The 12,889-nt window shown below is 35.1% G+C and overlaps 1 protein-coding gene across 1 annotated transcript in view; it reads right to left on the reverse strand.

Annotated features, from left to right (window-relative positions):
- Window positions 1-661: 661 nt before the first annotated feature.
- The window catches only part of LCA5 (lebercilin LCA5), a 51,998-nt gene continuing 39,770 nt past the window's right edge, over window positions 662-12,889 (reverse strand). Inside the window, exons 3-7 of the mRNA XM_034990451.1 lie at window positions 9,370-9,507; window positions 8,343-8,439; window positions 7,538-7,680; window positions 5,144-5,276; window positions 662-3,452 (exon numbers count right to left, since the gene is read on the reverse strand). Coding sequence (XP_034846342.1) covers window positions 2,590-3,452; window positions 5,144-5,276; window positions 7,538-7,680; window positions 8,343-8,439; window positions 9,370-9,507 — 1,374 coding nt within the window. The 3' untranslated portion in view covers window positions 662-2,589. The remainder of the gene's footprint in view (window positions 3,453-5,143; window positions 5,277-7,537; window positions 7,681-8,342; window positions 8,440-9,369; window positions 9,508-12,889) is intronic.

A 12,889-nucleotide genomic window follows, 5' to 3' on the forward strand; every position in this document is an offset into this window, starting at 1 on the left:
GCAAGGGCAGGGTCTATCTTACTCTCCTAGCACCTACTATATGCAGGGCACCCAGTTAATGAATGAGTATATGCTCTTTACTAAAAAAGAGAGCACTTTCAAATGATATAAAAGGTGACTTTAATGTGAAAGGGGCATTTGTTGTGTAGAAAGGAAAAAGCTTTAAAGGCAGATCTTTTCTTGACAATTTACAGTTCCTTTTTTAATCCTAAAAACCCCACATTGTCACTGTAACAGATATTTCCCTTCCCCTTTTCATCAGGCAGATCTGCATGCTGTATCCAACTAACACCCAACCAGGGATACCAGAAGGTGAATATGTCTGATAGGAGATGGAGACGAGGATCAGAAAAACAGCGAGTCAGCCATGAAATAAGTTTATTTTATGATTCAATTTAATCCTCCTTACCCCCACCTTTTTTATATTATGAGCAATATATGCTATTAGGATAGCTATTAAGGGTGAAAGGATTAATTAAAACTATAATTATCTGATAAGACTAGCATACTATCTAACCTGATTTAGGGCAAATTCATCTACTTCAATTAAAAATACTGGACAGGAAAAAAAAAGAATGAAATAAAAATTAACTCTGCAGGTCCTGTTTCTACCATGAATTTCCTAAATGACCTAAGGTATCATTCAAACAAAGAGCCGTAGTGTGTTTTTAGCTTTTATTAGTTAAGAGTTCTTAGTACAAATAACAAATTTAACTTGACATTTAGAAAAAAAATGATTTACTCTCTGAGGTTTGTTCATAAAGAAAAACCTGTTCTGTTCACTTTAATCTAAATTTTAATGCCTAACACCATAATGCTTCTAAGTCTATAACTTAATTTTAGGTTTAATTTTAATAATTCTGTCTTACTATATCTGGTGAAAGAGACTAGAAACATTATGTAGGAAAAAAGCAAGAGACTAATTAAATGACCTGAATATAAAACTTTTACTAAAAGGCTTTTAAAAAAGCCTCTTAAAACAAAACAATCTAAAAATTAGAATACTTTTGGCAGAAAAATTAGCAACTATGAACAAAATTAACATTACATAATATTTTACCAAGAACTGCATTACAATATTGTGGCTTACATATATTAGAATGATTTGCGACATACTAAAAGCTTATTTATATCAGACATAAAAATCTCTTTGCTAAAACAATTTTTTAATGTAGTTTAGCACTTTTGGGAGACTCAGTTCCCAATAATGACAGTAACGCAATTTAGAAGACAATAGATAGAATATCTTTTCATTAGAGACCTATCCAGGTAAGTCTTGCCAAATAGTTATGAAATTATATTCAATAACAAGCATTAAGAACTCAAGATAAAACAGTAACTCAGGTCCCCTCATCAGTATATATGCTTGGCATCAGAAATCATACTATTAGTGAATACATACTAAATTCCGGGGGTGGGGGGGAAGCTCACTTTAGAATTAAGTGTCAATCTACATTTTTTTATGCCTTCCCTGACACACTGTTTCTCCCACTCTTCATTTTAATAGAGTTTTCTCCTCGGTTGGTGGTATATTATCACTTCTTAAAGACCAATCATACCCAACATAATTCAAGGTCATCAACTCCTTTGCAGCTGAAGTAAGCTACAAACAGCAGAAGACCAACACATTTCAACAGAAAAATATCCACCCTACTCAGCAAGGCAGAAGCCCCGTCTCTAAAACATTTTTAACCAATGGTTGCCTTAAAATTAATCCTATAAGCCCAACAGTATTCCACGATCATTATCATTGGTTTTGACAGCAAGTTCAAACCTTAAAAATATATATTAAAAATTTCCAAGTTAGATTACTCTGGAAACATAACTGAGTTGAAAAATCTTTCTATATTAGGATGAAATCTCATACCCAGTCACTGAGATACAGAGTGTAAGAGGAGGAGGAAAAGAATTACTGATTACCACTATACCCAAGCCTCCAGGAGCCATGACAGAGGAATTATCCAAGCAAACAGACAAATGTCTTCTGATCTCAACCTAATATGTTAGAGTTGTAGGTAAGCGATTTAATGCATCTCTTAAGTGGGAAATCCCTATGTTGTCACAGCTTCCACTTAAGAGTAGCTCAACTATGCTATGTGAGAAAGGGACCCCTGTCCACAGAGGACAGGGCTCCTAAGTAGCACCAGTGCTCCACCACCTGGGAGCTATCTTCCCAACCCAGAGCCTCCCACCTTCAATTTCCACTTGACAAGACTATATTTACTTCAGTGAGTACATGACCAAAAATAAGTAAATAAATAGGGATAAAAATAGGAAATAAATATGAACTCCAATGGAGTAAAACTTCCTATAGAGCTGATTAAGAGGTAAAACCTATTTATAAATAAAAAGCCAAAACCAAGCAAAATACATCTCTGTTTTTGGGTCCATTCAAAAGTCTCCTTCATTCTTGGCAATCTAGCTATGTGGTGAGATATGATCTACTTCTTTTCATTTACACTGTATTTGTCTATTAAAAATCATTCCTTAATAAGGACTTTTTAATATTAAAAATTCTAAAGGTTTATAATAAATATTGTATTAAAATATTTTAATATTTACAATTGGAAAAATGTATACTGTAGTCAGTCATCTCAGGGCTACTTCTTCAATTTCATCTTCTACAGATTCCACTGCTTTTACTGCTGGTTTACTGTTTGCATGTTTTAATCGGTGTCTATTTGGATTAAAACTTCTTCCTTCACTGAGGAAAAAGTCATCATCTTCATCATGTTCTCTATCCCTGCTGCTCTTATCCCCTGGGAGAAAATTTAGAGGGTCCAAGTCTCCTTTGCTGGCAGCCCGAGAATTTGGGTCACTGCTTTTAGAGGAAATGGTGTTGCTGCCACTGGCACCAAACAGCTGTTCCATCAGATTAGCTTTTTTCTCTCTTCTTGTAATTAAATCTACACTGTCTTTACTATGTTTCTCTATACTGTTTCTTTGGATATCCACAAGGCCACTCTTTTGGCTAAATGGATTTGACTTCCCTGATGTTTTTGCAAATGAAGGCACATAGCTGCCAAATGCAAGCTCATTTGGGGAGGCTGGGCTTCTAATATTTCCTGGATTCTGACCATCTCCTTTTGTAGTGAAAAGGCTGATTTCTTGCAGATGATGCCCATTAGATACTCTCTCTGAGGATTCAGAGAACATGTATGTTTTGGGGCTTCTCCCTGGGGAACGCAGTTTTGATTCTGAATCAGGTAGCAGTGGCAAAGGAGGGCATTTTATATTCCGAGAATCTTGGAGTTCTCTGTCGATCTCATTCAGTTTAGCAAGTAGCATTTCTCTCTTCAGCCTTTCTTCTTCCTCCTCTTCCAATTTATCAACATTTTGAATTTGGTACATTTCCATTTGGTTTCTTCCAGTTTCCACTGCGGGCTTTTCTTCTCTCTCCAGCAAAGATATCTTGTCTTTTTGCTTTTTAGCAAGTTCTTCTTTTTCCCATTCTGTATGAAATCAAATTTAAAAAATGGGATTTTACAGCAGTCATTATTTTTAAGTAGGAAATCTTAATTCTCATCTGTTACAAAACAGTATCTAATTTAGTTATCAGTACAGTGAGAATGAACATAAATTTCATTGCTACACTTGATATTCTGGAATTCAGAAAGAATATACTTAATGTGTATTGCATTTAAAATTCACATTTATAGAAAAAATTTTGTTCAGTGTAGAGGTAAGGAAGAAGGTTCTCTATTTTTTTTATACCTAATATAGTGCTATACACTGAATGGATGTACACTGAAGAGATGGATGGGGTTTATTTTAAACTTGAACCTCTGGGTGTCATACCCTGAGAAGGACACAACATCACTTATTTGGTATTCTGACTGAAGATACATTAAGTTGAATCTAATTAAGAGAACACTTCAGATAAACCTCAAATGAGGAACATTCTATTTTTTAAAAATGGGTCTTTAACATTTTTGATGACTAATCTCAAAATATTTAGAGAAGACTAAAGAGATAGAACTAAATGCAATTCATGATCATATCCTGGAGAGAAGAAAATGCTATAAAGGACAATACTATGTCAACTAATAAAACTAATATGGACAGCAGATTAGAGACATGTGTTGTAAGAAAATGTCCTTATTTTATAAAAGTACACATGCAAGTATTTTAAGGTATGGGCATGAGATATACAACTTACTCTTAGTAACTTTAGTAAGTGGCATACATTCTCACTGATGTTTGAGATTATTTTTTTTTTCCTGGAGTTTGTATGGAATAAAGATGAAAAGAAGGGGCCAGTCTTCTGTTACTTTATTCCTTTTCCTGGTACCTAGGAAGACCATAGTACCTTTCCATTCTATGTTTTATTAATAATGTGAAAGAATCTCCCTTTGTGCCTTAACCAATAGTAATATAAATATATCTTCTATTTCAACTGTTACATTGTTTTAAGTACACACACACAAATATACATTCACTAATTTAAGCAACAATTAGGTCATAATTTTATGTTCCATTAATTTTAAGGGAAAAAAAGGATTTCTCTGCAAGAAGCTTCTATAAAACTAATGAAATATATACAGAGGATTAGAGTCAGGGATTCCTCTTACCTATACCTTTAAGACATTTTATCCAGATGGAAATGAATTTATTCCTGAACTTCATTTTCAGTATCTGAAACTATGTGAGTTGGTTCATTAAACTTCCACACTATTGGTTAAACATGTTAAAGATTTACTTTCATACTAAAATGAAAGAAAACTTACAGGAATATATTTAGGACCTCACAATTCATTGATTTTAATGTTTGGGCTAGTCTACAGAGTCTCAAGGTCAAGCCAATAGAGTGCATTGTCTTTCAGTTATCTCTTCATCAAGCTTTAGTTAACATACACAAAAAAATTTCCCCTTTTATCTGAATTTTACTTCATCTGAATTTTCTGAGGGTAACTTGCCTAACTTCCCTAACCCCAAACAGCAACTTAACAGTTACGTTTTTCTTTCCTTAGTAACTTTATTCAAATGTTTGTGATTCCTAATAGACCATCCCCTACCACTGTATCAACCTTTTGTTATTCTGTATAACCAATTCACTGTTCAGCTGGAAAATATCAGGGGATGCTAACCCTTTCTTTCCCAAAGGATGCTGATTCATCACTTGAGTAAACAAACTCTTTCTTACCATCTTCCAGCTTCTCAACCTCCTGATTTTCAACATGGAGTCCTTGATCTTTAACAAATTTTTCTTCTCTTTTCACAATTGGGTTTAGAATCCCTGCTTCTTCATGTTTACCTCTCTCTTGCAATTCCAGGTCCTATTACATATTTTTTTAAAAATGCAAGTTCACATGTCAAAAGGGGGAAAAGCTATTTAAATATCATAGAGTCATCTCCCATTAAATATGACACCAACTAAATTAGAAATTAAAGCAAATTTTAATTTAATAAAGCAGTAAGTCACAAGCTACCACCCTTTGAAAGATACTTTAAAGGCACACAAGATTATTTACTTTAGTTAAAATTTTTTTAGAAAGTATAACCTATATCAGAACCAATATCATGGAATTAAAGCCAATACCCTACATAAAATTCTGAAAAGACATGTTTCAGAAGTATCCTTGCTTTGTACGTTTCACAACAAAATCTGATTAATTCCGTTAATGAGGAAAGGTTATTAGCCAACTGTGGAGGCTACGTGAGAAGGTGCTGCTGAACTATAATACAGGCAGTAACAACCCCATTGAATCTTTCGAGTTTATACTTACTATGTCCAAAGCCTCCAGTAAATTTTATATTTAAATCAAATAAAAATGAAAACTTAAAATTACTTTTATATGGTCCCTTTCACATGTATAATTTTTCTGAATAAAAGAAAAATACCTAATATTAATACAGCAATGGATTGTCCCTAGTATCAATTTTCCTCTTCTTCCCTTTAGTTACAGAATCCCTTGAGTTTTAGCAGGGTTTAAGGCTGCTCAACTGGAAACTACATTTGCTAGTCTCCCTTGCACTTAAACAGGACCAAAGGGATTTGAGTGAATGTATGCAACTTCCGATCACATTTATAAAAATAAAAGCTGCTTGCCCTCCACTTCCTTGTTCCTCCTCACAAAGGTGGTGAGCCAGTTCCAACCATACAGAGGAAGACTACACTCTTTAAGATGGAAGAACAATAAGACAGAGGATGACTACCAAGGAACAAAGCTGTCTACTTATAATGGACTACTGACTGACCTTCAATCTATTAGAAAAGAAAGAAAACTTGTATCTTTCTTGAGCCACTGTATTCTGGGTCTCTTTCCAACAGCAAATTTGCTTGCACTTTAACAATGTTCCCTTTTGCTGAGACCCTTTAAAGTGGCAGGATCAGTCTTAAGAACTTTATAAACTGTGTGATTAGTTATTATCACAACCTGATGGACAGCCCATCCTTGTTTTATAGATTAGGAATTGGGGCTCCAGGAAGTCACACAACAATGTCAGAACCAGAATTTAATTAAAAAGGCAGTGCTAACTCCAAGGCTATACCCTTTCACTGTATCAGGTTGCTGCTCCTCATGCTGCCCCTTACAAAGACCATTTTTTTTTAGTCCTTTTAAAGTTAAGAATGACTTTGCTATTTCAAAAAGACAACATGATTTAGTTTCAAAGATAGTGAAAATATAGGAAGAAAGACACTCAGCAGATATAGCTACTCAGGAACCCAATCACACCATCCTTTCTCTTTTATACCAAAAGAAAAAAATCTCAGGGTCACTGGGAAACCTATAAGGCACAAAAACACAGGAATATATGAGATATGCTGGGTCCCTGGTATATTATTTTCTTTGGAATTTAAAACTATAAATACAAAATACAGAACCTCTTAGAGAAAAGAACATTGTGGTATTCTGTTTATAAGTCCTTTTAAATGAAGGCCCAACACAGACTCCCCTGAATGTCACTCTAATTTGAATGGTCTGAAGTCAGATTCCACTGCAATACTTTGCTCAACATTCAGCTAATCTGTAAAATTCTCAAATAGGAGGCCAAAAAATATGTAGACAAATCCTAAAAAATTATTTGAAAACTAGTAAAATTTGGTATTAAGTGTAAAAGCAAGGAGGGTTTTTAGAAATTACCTGGGTACATAAAAGGTAAGAACCTCTATCTCTGGGGCACCTGGGTGGCTTCAGTTGATTAAGCATCTGATTCTTGATTTCAGCACAGGTCATGATCTCAGGATCGTGAGATCGAGCCCTGCTTTGGGCTCTGCACTGAGCATGGAGCCTGCTTAAGATTTTCTCTTTCCCTCTCCCACTGCTTTCTTTCTCTCTCTCTCTCTAAAAAAAAGAAAAACCTCTATCTTCAACCCAGAAGGTACAACTAACCTTCCCGAAGCATCTGGAAGATGCAATGAAAACTAAGAGTCAATCCAAAGGAATTTAATAAAATACTCTCTTTAGAAGGCTACTTGCATATTTACACAGATACAGTACTAGCTTCATTGCTAACTTTTAAAATGTTTGATATTGTGTTTTTGGGAATAACTTCAGACCTAGAGTTTAGTACCTAATCATGTTGCTAAACTCACCAAAGTAAGACGTTTAGGTTCTTCCCATTTGTTTTCATAACACATAACTGTTTGTGGTGTTACAGGAAATTCTTCCAGCTCCACGTCTTCACTGGTTTGTACTCCTTTTGTACACTGGTCTGTAAAATCACTCTGGCATGCAGCTACCATGAAAATTACAAGTCTTCATTGAACAGTGCTAAGATATATGGAATTTAACTGGTATATGTTTGCCATCTACATGAGATAATGCATGTTTTGCTCAGCTCTATGACTATTACTGTTTTTTTTTTTCTAGGATTTACCAGCAATTATGTAATTTGAGGACAATTTAGACAGGTAAACCCTGTTAGTTTGTTTTTAACTTTCTGCAATTCAGAAGAGGAAAATTTATACTTTTGTTTAAAAAAAAAAAGTAAAGATATGCATAATAATACCAAAGTATTTATGAGTGAAATGAAATGACAGTTGGGATTTACTTTAAAATAGTCTTAAAAAAAAATACTCTAGAAGTAGAAAAAAATAGATGAAATGAGATTAGTAAAATATGTAACTGTTAAAGCTAAGTGATGCATAAATAAAGGTTCATTAAAATATAATCAAGCACCAGTTTGGAATCTTCTTATTTTCATAAAAGTTTCAAAAATTATAAGAAAAAATTTAAACCTTAGGAAAAATAGAAAATTGACATGATTTCTGAAAATTAACTATAAGGAAATTTAAATTTACTTCAGTGAAGTTCTTTGCCCTTCTACTTTAGAATTATTTGATTTTATTATTAATAAGTGACAACTACAATGTTTTTCAATAATAATAGCTACTATACCATTTTTTCTTGATCTAAGTTCCTTTTCTTTCTTTGGAGAAGACTTTGGTAGCCAATTAGAATATATGTTTTTTATATCCAGTTCTCTCTCCTTTTCCTGAAAAGTAACCCAATACAATTAAGGATGTAGAGTATCAGTTTAAAATAAAACAAAAATTCTCATCTTGTCAACTGGTATTTTCCTTACCAAATTGGAATATATTATACCTACTTCAGTTTCCCTTCTTAATTACTGAACTATAGAAAGGAATATCTCTAGGACATCTAGGTTAGGGCAGTGATTCTCCCTAAACAGTGCAATATGTACTGGCAAACAAAAGAATTAGAGTAGATAAGGCAAAATTCATTTTCTTCCCATTCCTACCTAATAGAGCTAGTAAGGTCTTAAGACTGTCTTCCAAGCTTGGCAACAGAGATCAAAATAATTTCATTAGCATCTTTCAAACATGGCTTTGGAGTTACTGACAAGTTAAAAATTGGACTTTTCAAAAACACAGTGTTCTTTTATCATTTTGAGGCTATGGTTCTGTCTGAGAATTTGATTAACAAAAAATTCTATGTAAGAATGCATGAACATTCAATTTTGCACAAAATTTCCACCCATCAACGACCTCTGGATAGAATTAAGAACACCTTTAACAAAATTAAATAATGTGAATGCTTCCTCTCAACACTGTGAAAATGAAGGGCATTATTTGAAACAACTTCTAAAATAATCCTAAGGTTATATGAGGAAGAACTTTGGGATATTTAATCACGCAACAGAGAAAAACTCTAGTTCTCATAATTCCTTCCAGGATTTCATAACTTATTTAGTTATATCAATTCTATTAGGATTCAATGTGTCACTTTTGGCATTTTTCACAGTGATTATATTAAAAAAACTTTTCTTTAAAAGTACCAAAGAGAATAGCAGAATTTTGTAAATTACATTGTCCCAACTTACAAATATGAATAAGTGTTTTAAAATGCTGAATGTTCAATATATTTTATATATAACCCATTAAATAAATAAACACATACTTACTTTTAATTTGTGATACAGTTGTTGTAGCTCCTTTTGAAGGACTTTATTTTCATCATGAGCCTCATATGCCCTTTTCCTTTCAGCAAGCAACTGTCGTTGGAAACTGTTAGTACTCAGCTCAAGGTTTTTGGATAGTTCCTATAATGTGTATATAAACATATAAAAAAATAGTACTTGAAAATAACTGAAGAGTAAAACACTGCACTTAGCATTGAAATAATGTTTTTAGTAGTACCATAAAAGACCTACAAATCAGGCTGCGCTTAGTGTTCATGAACATAAACTGGAAAACAGATCTACCAACAATTTAGTAAGGTACTTAGCCTATTATTCCTTATTTTGCTTTTCACAATGATTTGCAAATAAATCCTTAAGCATTTGCCTGAAGCATACATGAACAGTCATTTAAGTTGGTTGCAAATTCAGCCACAGCATGTGATGAGAAACACTGGCTTTTGGGAATCATAGTTCGGGCAAATATATACCAAGGCAGCTGCATAAAACTACACAGCACTATTCAAGGTGCAGAGATTACTTTGTAAAACATTTCTAGATAAAAATAATAGTCATTTCAATGGTCTTCAAACGTTTTCCATAAAGTTTGTGAAAAAATTTAGGTTAAAATATTTTCTTTTAGGTGACATCAACATCATGGTGGCATGAGTCATTCCTTTTTTCCCCACCTTTCAATTTACAACTAACCAGACCCATAAAACAAACATCTATAATGAAACAAAAGCACTTCTGCACAGCACACCTGAGAGAACCATCCTCTCTGCACCTGAAAGTGGGTGGACTAGACATCAGAGGAGGCTATGGAGCCAGGGGTGGTGGTACAGGTGGCAGAGGTGGTCGCAGGCCCATATGGCCTTTCTGGCAGAGGAGGTGGAAGGTAAAGGTGTTAAGTGGGGATCTGCCCGGCCACATGTGCGGCAGTTGGAGGGACTCACTCTCTGAGAGAGACCGCAGTGACGAAGGGGAGGAGAAGGAAAGGGAAAGAGGCAAAGAGAACTGAAGGAATGAGGGAATACCATTTCCTGGGCTGGATGCCCAGGATTCTGACAAGAGATCATCCATGAGTCTCTGGGAAACATCCCCCAACTCAAGGATCCCCTAGTGGGAAATGGGCACAGCCAAAGAATTAAGTGGTAAGCACACACCTCCCTCCACTCTGACACCACACTTCTTCTTTCCAGTCCAGCAGCTTTTTTTAATTGTATAATTTTTTTTCTCATACACATTTTATTTGAAGGCCCCTGATTTGCTCAGTACTGTTACATGTATAGAGCCTTCTGGTCCCTAGGGATGGCTTAAGGTCTAAATAGCTCAAAGAACAACTGGGAACTTGAGCACTAACTAGATATTTGGAAATATTAAAAAGTTGTTAATTTTTTAGATGCTACTCTTGGTATCGGTTAATGGCATTGTGTTTTTAGTCTTTGTATTTTAGAGAGATACAAGGTGAAGTACTTAGGAATAAAACAATAGGATATTCAATATCTACTTCCAAATAATACAGAGAGGTGGAGGAGAGTATATATGAAAAAATATTTTCTATAAGGTGACATTTTTTATTGAAGTATAGTTGACACACAATGTTATATTAGTTTCCAGTGTACAACATAGTGATTCCACAACTCTATACCTTATGCTGTGCTCACCACAACTCTAACATCTCACCATACAATGCTATTACAATATCACTGACTATAGGCCCTATGTTGTGCCTTTTTTTTTTTTTTGGAGGTGATAGATATGTTTATTGCCTTGATTGTGGTGAGATGGGAAAATGAGTGTATACATGTGTCCAAACTCACCAAATTGAGACACAGATTATGTGCTATTTTTTTTTATTCTTATGTTAATCCCCATACATTACATCATTAGTTTTAGATGAAGTGTTCCATGATTCATTGTTTGTGCATAACACCCAGTGCTCCATGCAGAATGTGCCCTCCTCAATACCCACCACCAGGCTAACCCATCCTCCCACCTCCCTCCCCTCTAGAATCCTGTTTGTTTTTCAGAGTCCATCGTCTCTCATGGTTCGTCTACCCCTCCGATTTCCCCCGCTTCATTCTTCCCCTCCCGCTACCTTCTTCTTCTTTTTTTTTTTCTTAACATATATTGCATTATTTGTTTCAGAGGTACAGATCTGAGATTCAACAGTCTTGCACAATTCACAGCACTTACCAGAGCACATACCCTCCCCAGTGTCTATCACCCAGCCACCCCATCCCTCCCACCCCACCCCCCACTCCAACAACACTCAGTTTGTTTCCTGCGATTAAGAATTCCTCATATCAGTGAGATCATATGATACATGTCTTTCTCTGTTTGACTTATTTCACTCAACATAATACCCTCCAGTTCCATCTACGTCGTTGCAAATGTCAAGATCTCATTCCTTTTGATGGCTGCATAATATTCCATTGTATATATATACCACATCTTCTTTATCCATTCATCTGTCGATGGACATCTTGGCTCTTTCCACAGTTTGGCTATTGTGGACATTGCTGCTATAAACATTGGGGTGCACGTACCCCTTCGGATCCCTACTTTTGTATCTTTGGGGTAAATACCCAGTAGTGCAATTGCTGGATCATAGGGTAGCTCTATTTTCAACTTTTTGAGGAACCTCCATACAGTTTTCCAGAGTGGCTGCACCAGCTTGCTATGTTGTGCCTTTTATTCCCGTGACTTATTCATTCCATAACTGGAAGCCTGTATCTCTACTCCGATTCACTCATTTTGTCCATCTCACCATCACTCTTCCCTCTGGCAACAATCAGTTTGATTTCTGTCTTTATGGATCTGTTTCTGCCCTCCTTAGGCCCCATCACCTATTTAACCCATCCCCCCCCCAAGCCACCTCCTTCAGTAACCCTCAATTTGTTCTCTATAGTTAAGAGTCTGTTTTATGGTTTGCCCCCTCTCTCTTTTTTCCCATGTTCATTTGTAAATGGAATTGTTTTCTTAATTTCACTTTCTGCTACTTCGTTATTAGTATATAGAAACACAACTGACTTCTGCTATTAATTTTGTATCCTGCAACTTTACTGAATTCATTTATTACTTCTTATGGTTTTTGGCGGAGTCTTTAGTGTTTCCTACATATGATCATGTCATCTGCAAACAGTGACAAGTTTTTTTTCTTACCGATTTGGATGCCTTTTATTTTCTGTCTAATTGCTATGCCTAGGTCTTCTAGTACCATGTTATATAAAAGTGGCAAGAACAAGACATCCTTGTCCTGTTACTAATCTTAAAGCTCTGTTTTTGCCCCCTGAGTATGATGTTAGCTCTAAGTTTGTCATATATGGCCTTTATTATGTTGAGTTATGTTCCCTCTACACCCACTTTATTGAGAGGCTTTATCATGAATGGATGTTGAATTTTGTCAAATGCTTTTTCTGCAGCTCTTGTGCTGATTATATATTATCCATCACTTTATTAATGCTGTGTATCATGTTGACTGATTTTTGAATATTGAACTGCCCCTGATATCCTGGAATAA

Source organism: Mirounga leonina, unplaced genomic scaffold (assembly GCF_011800145.1).
Source record: "Mirounga leonina isolate KUSES-001 unplaced genomic scaffold, KU_Mleo_1.0 Mir_53, whole genome shotgun sequence".
NCBI lineage: Eukaryota > Metazoa > Chordata > Mammalia > Carnivora > Phocidae > Mirounga > Mirounga leonina.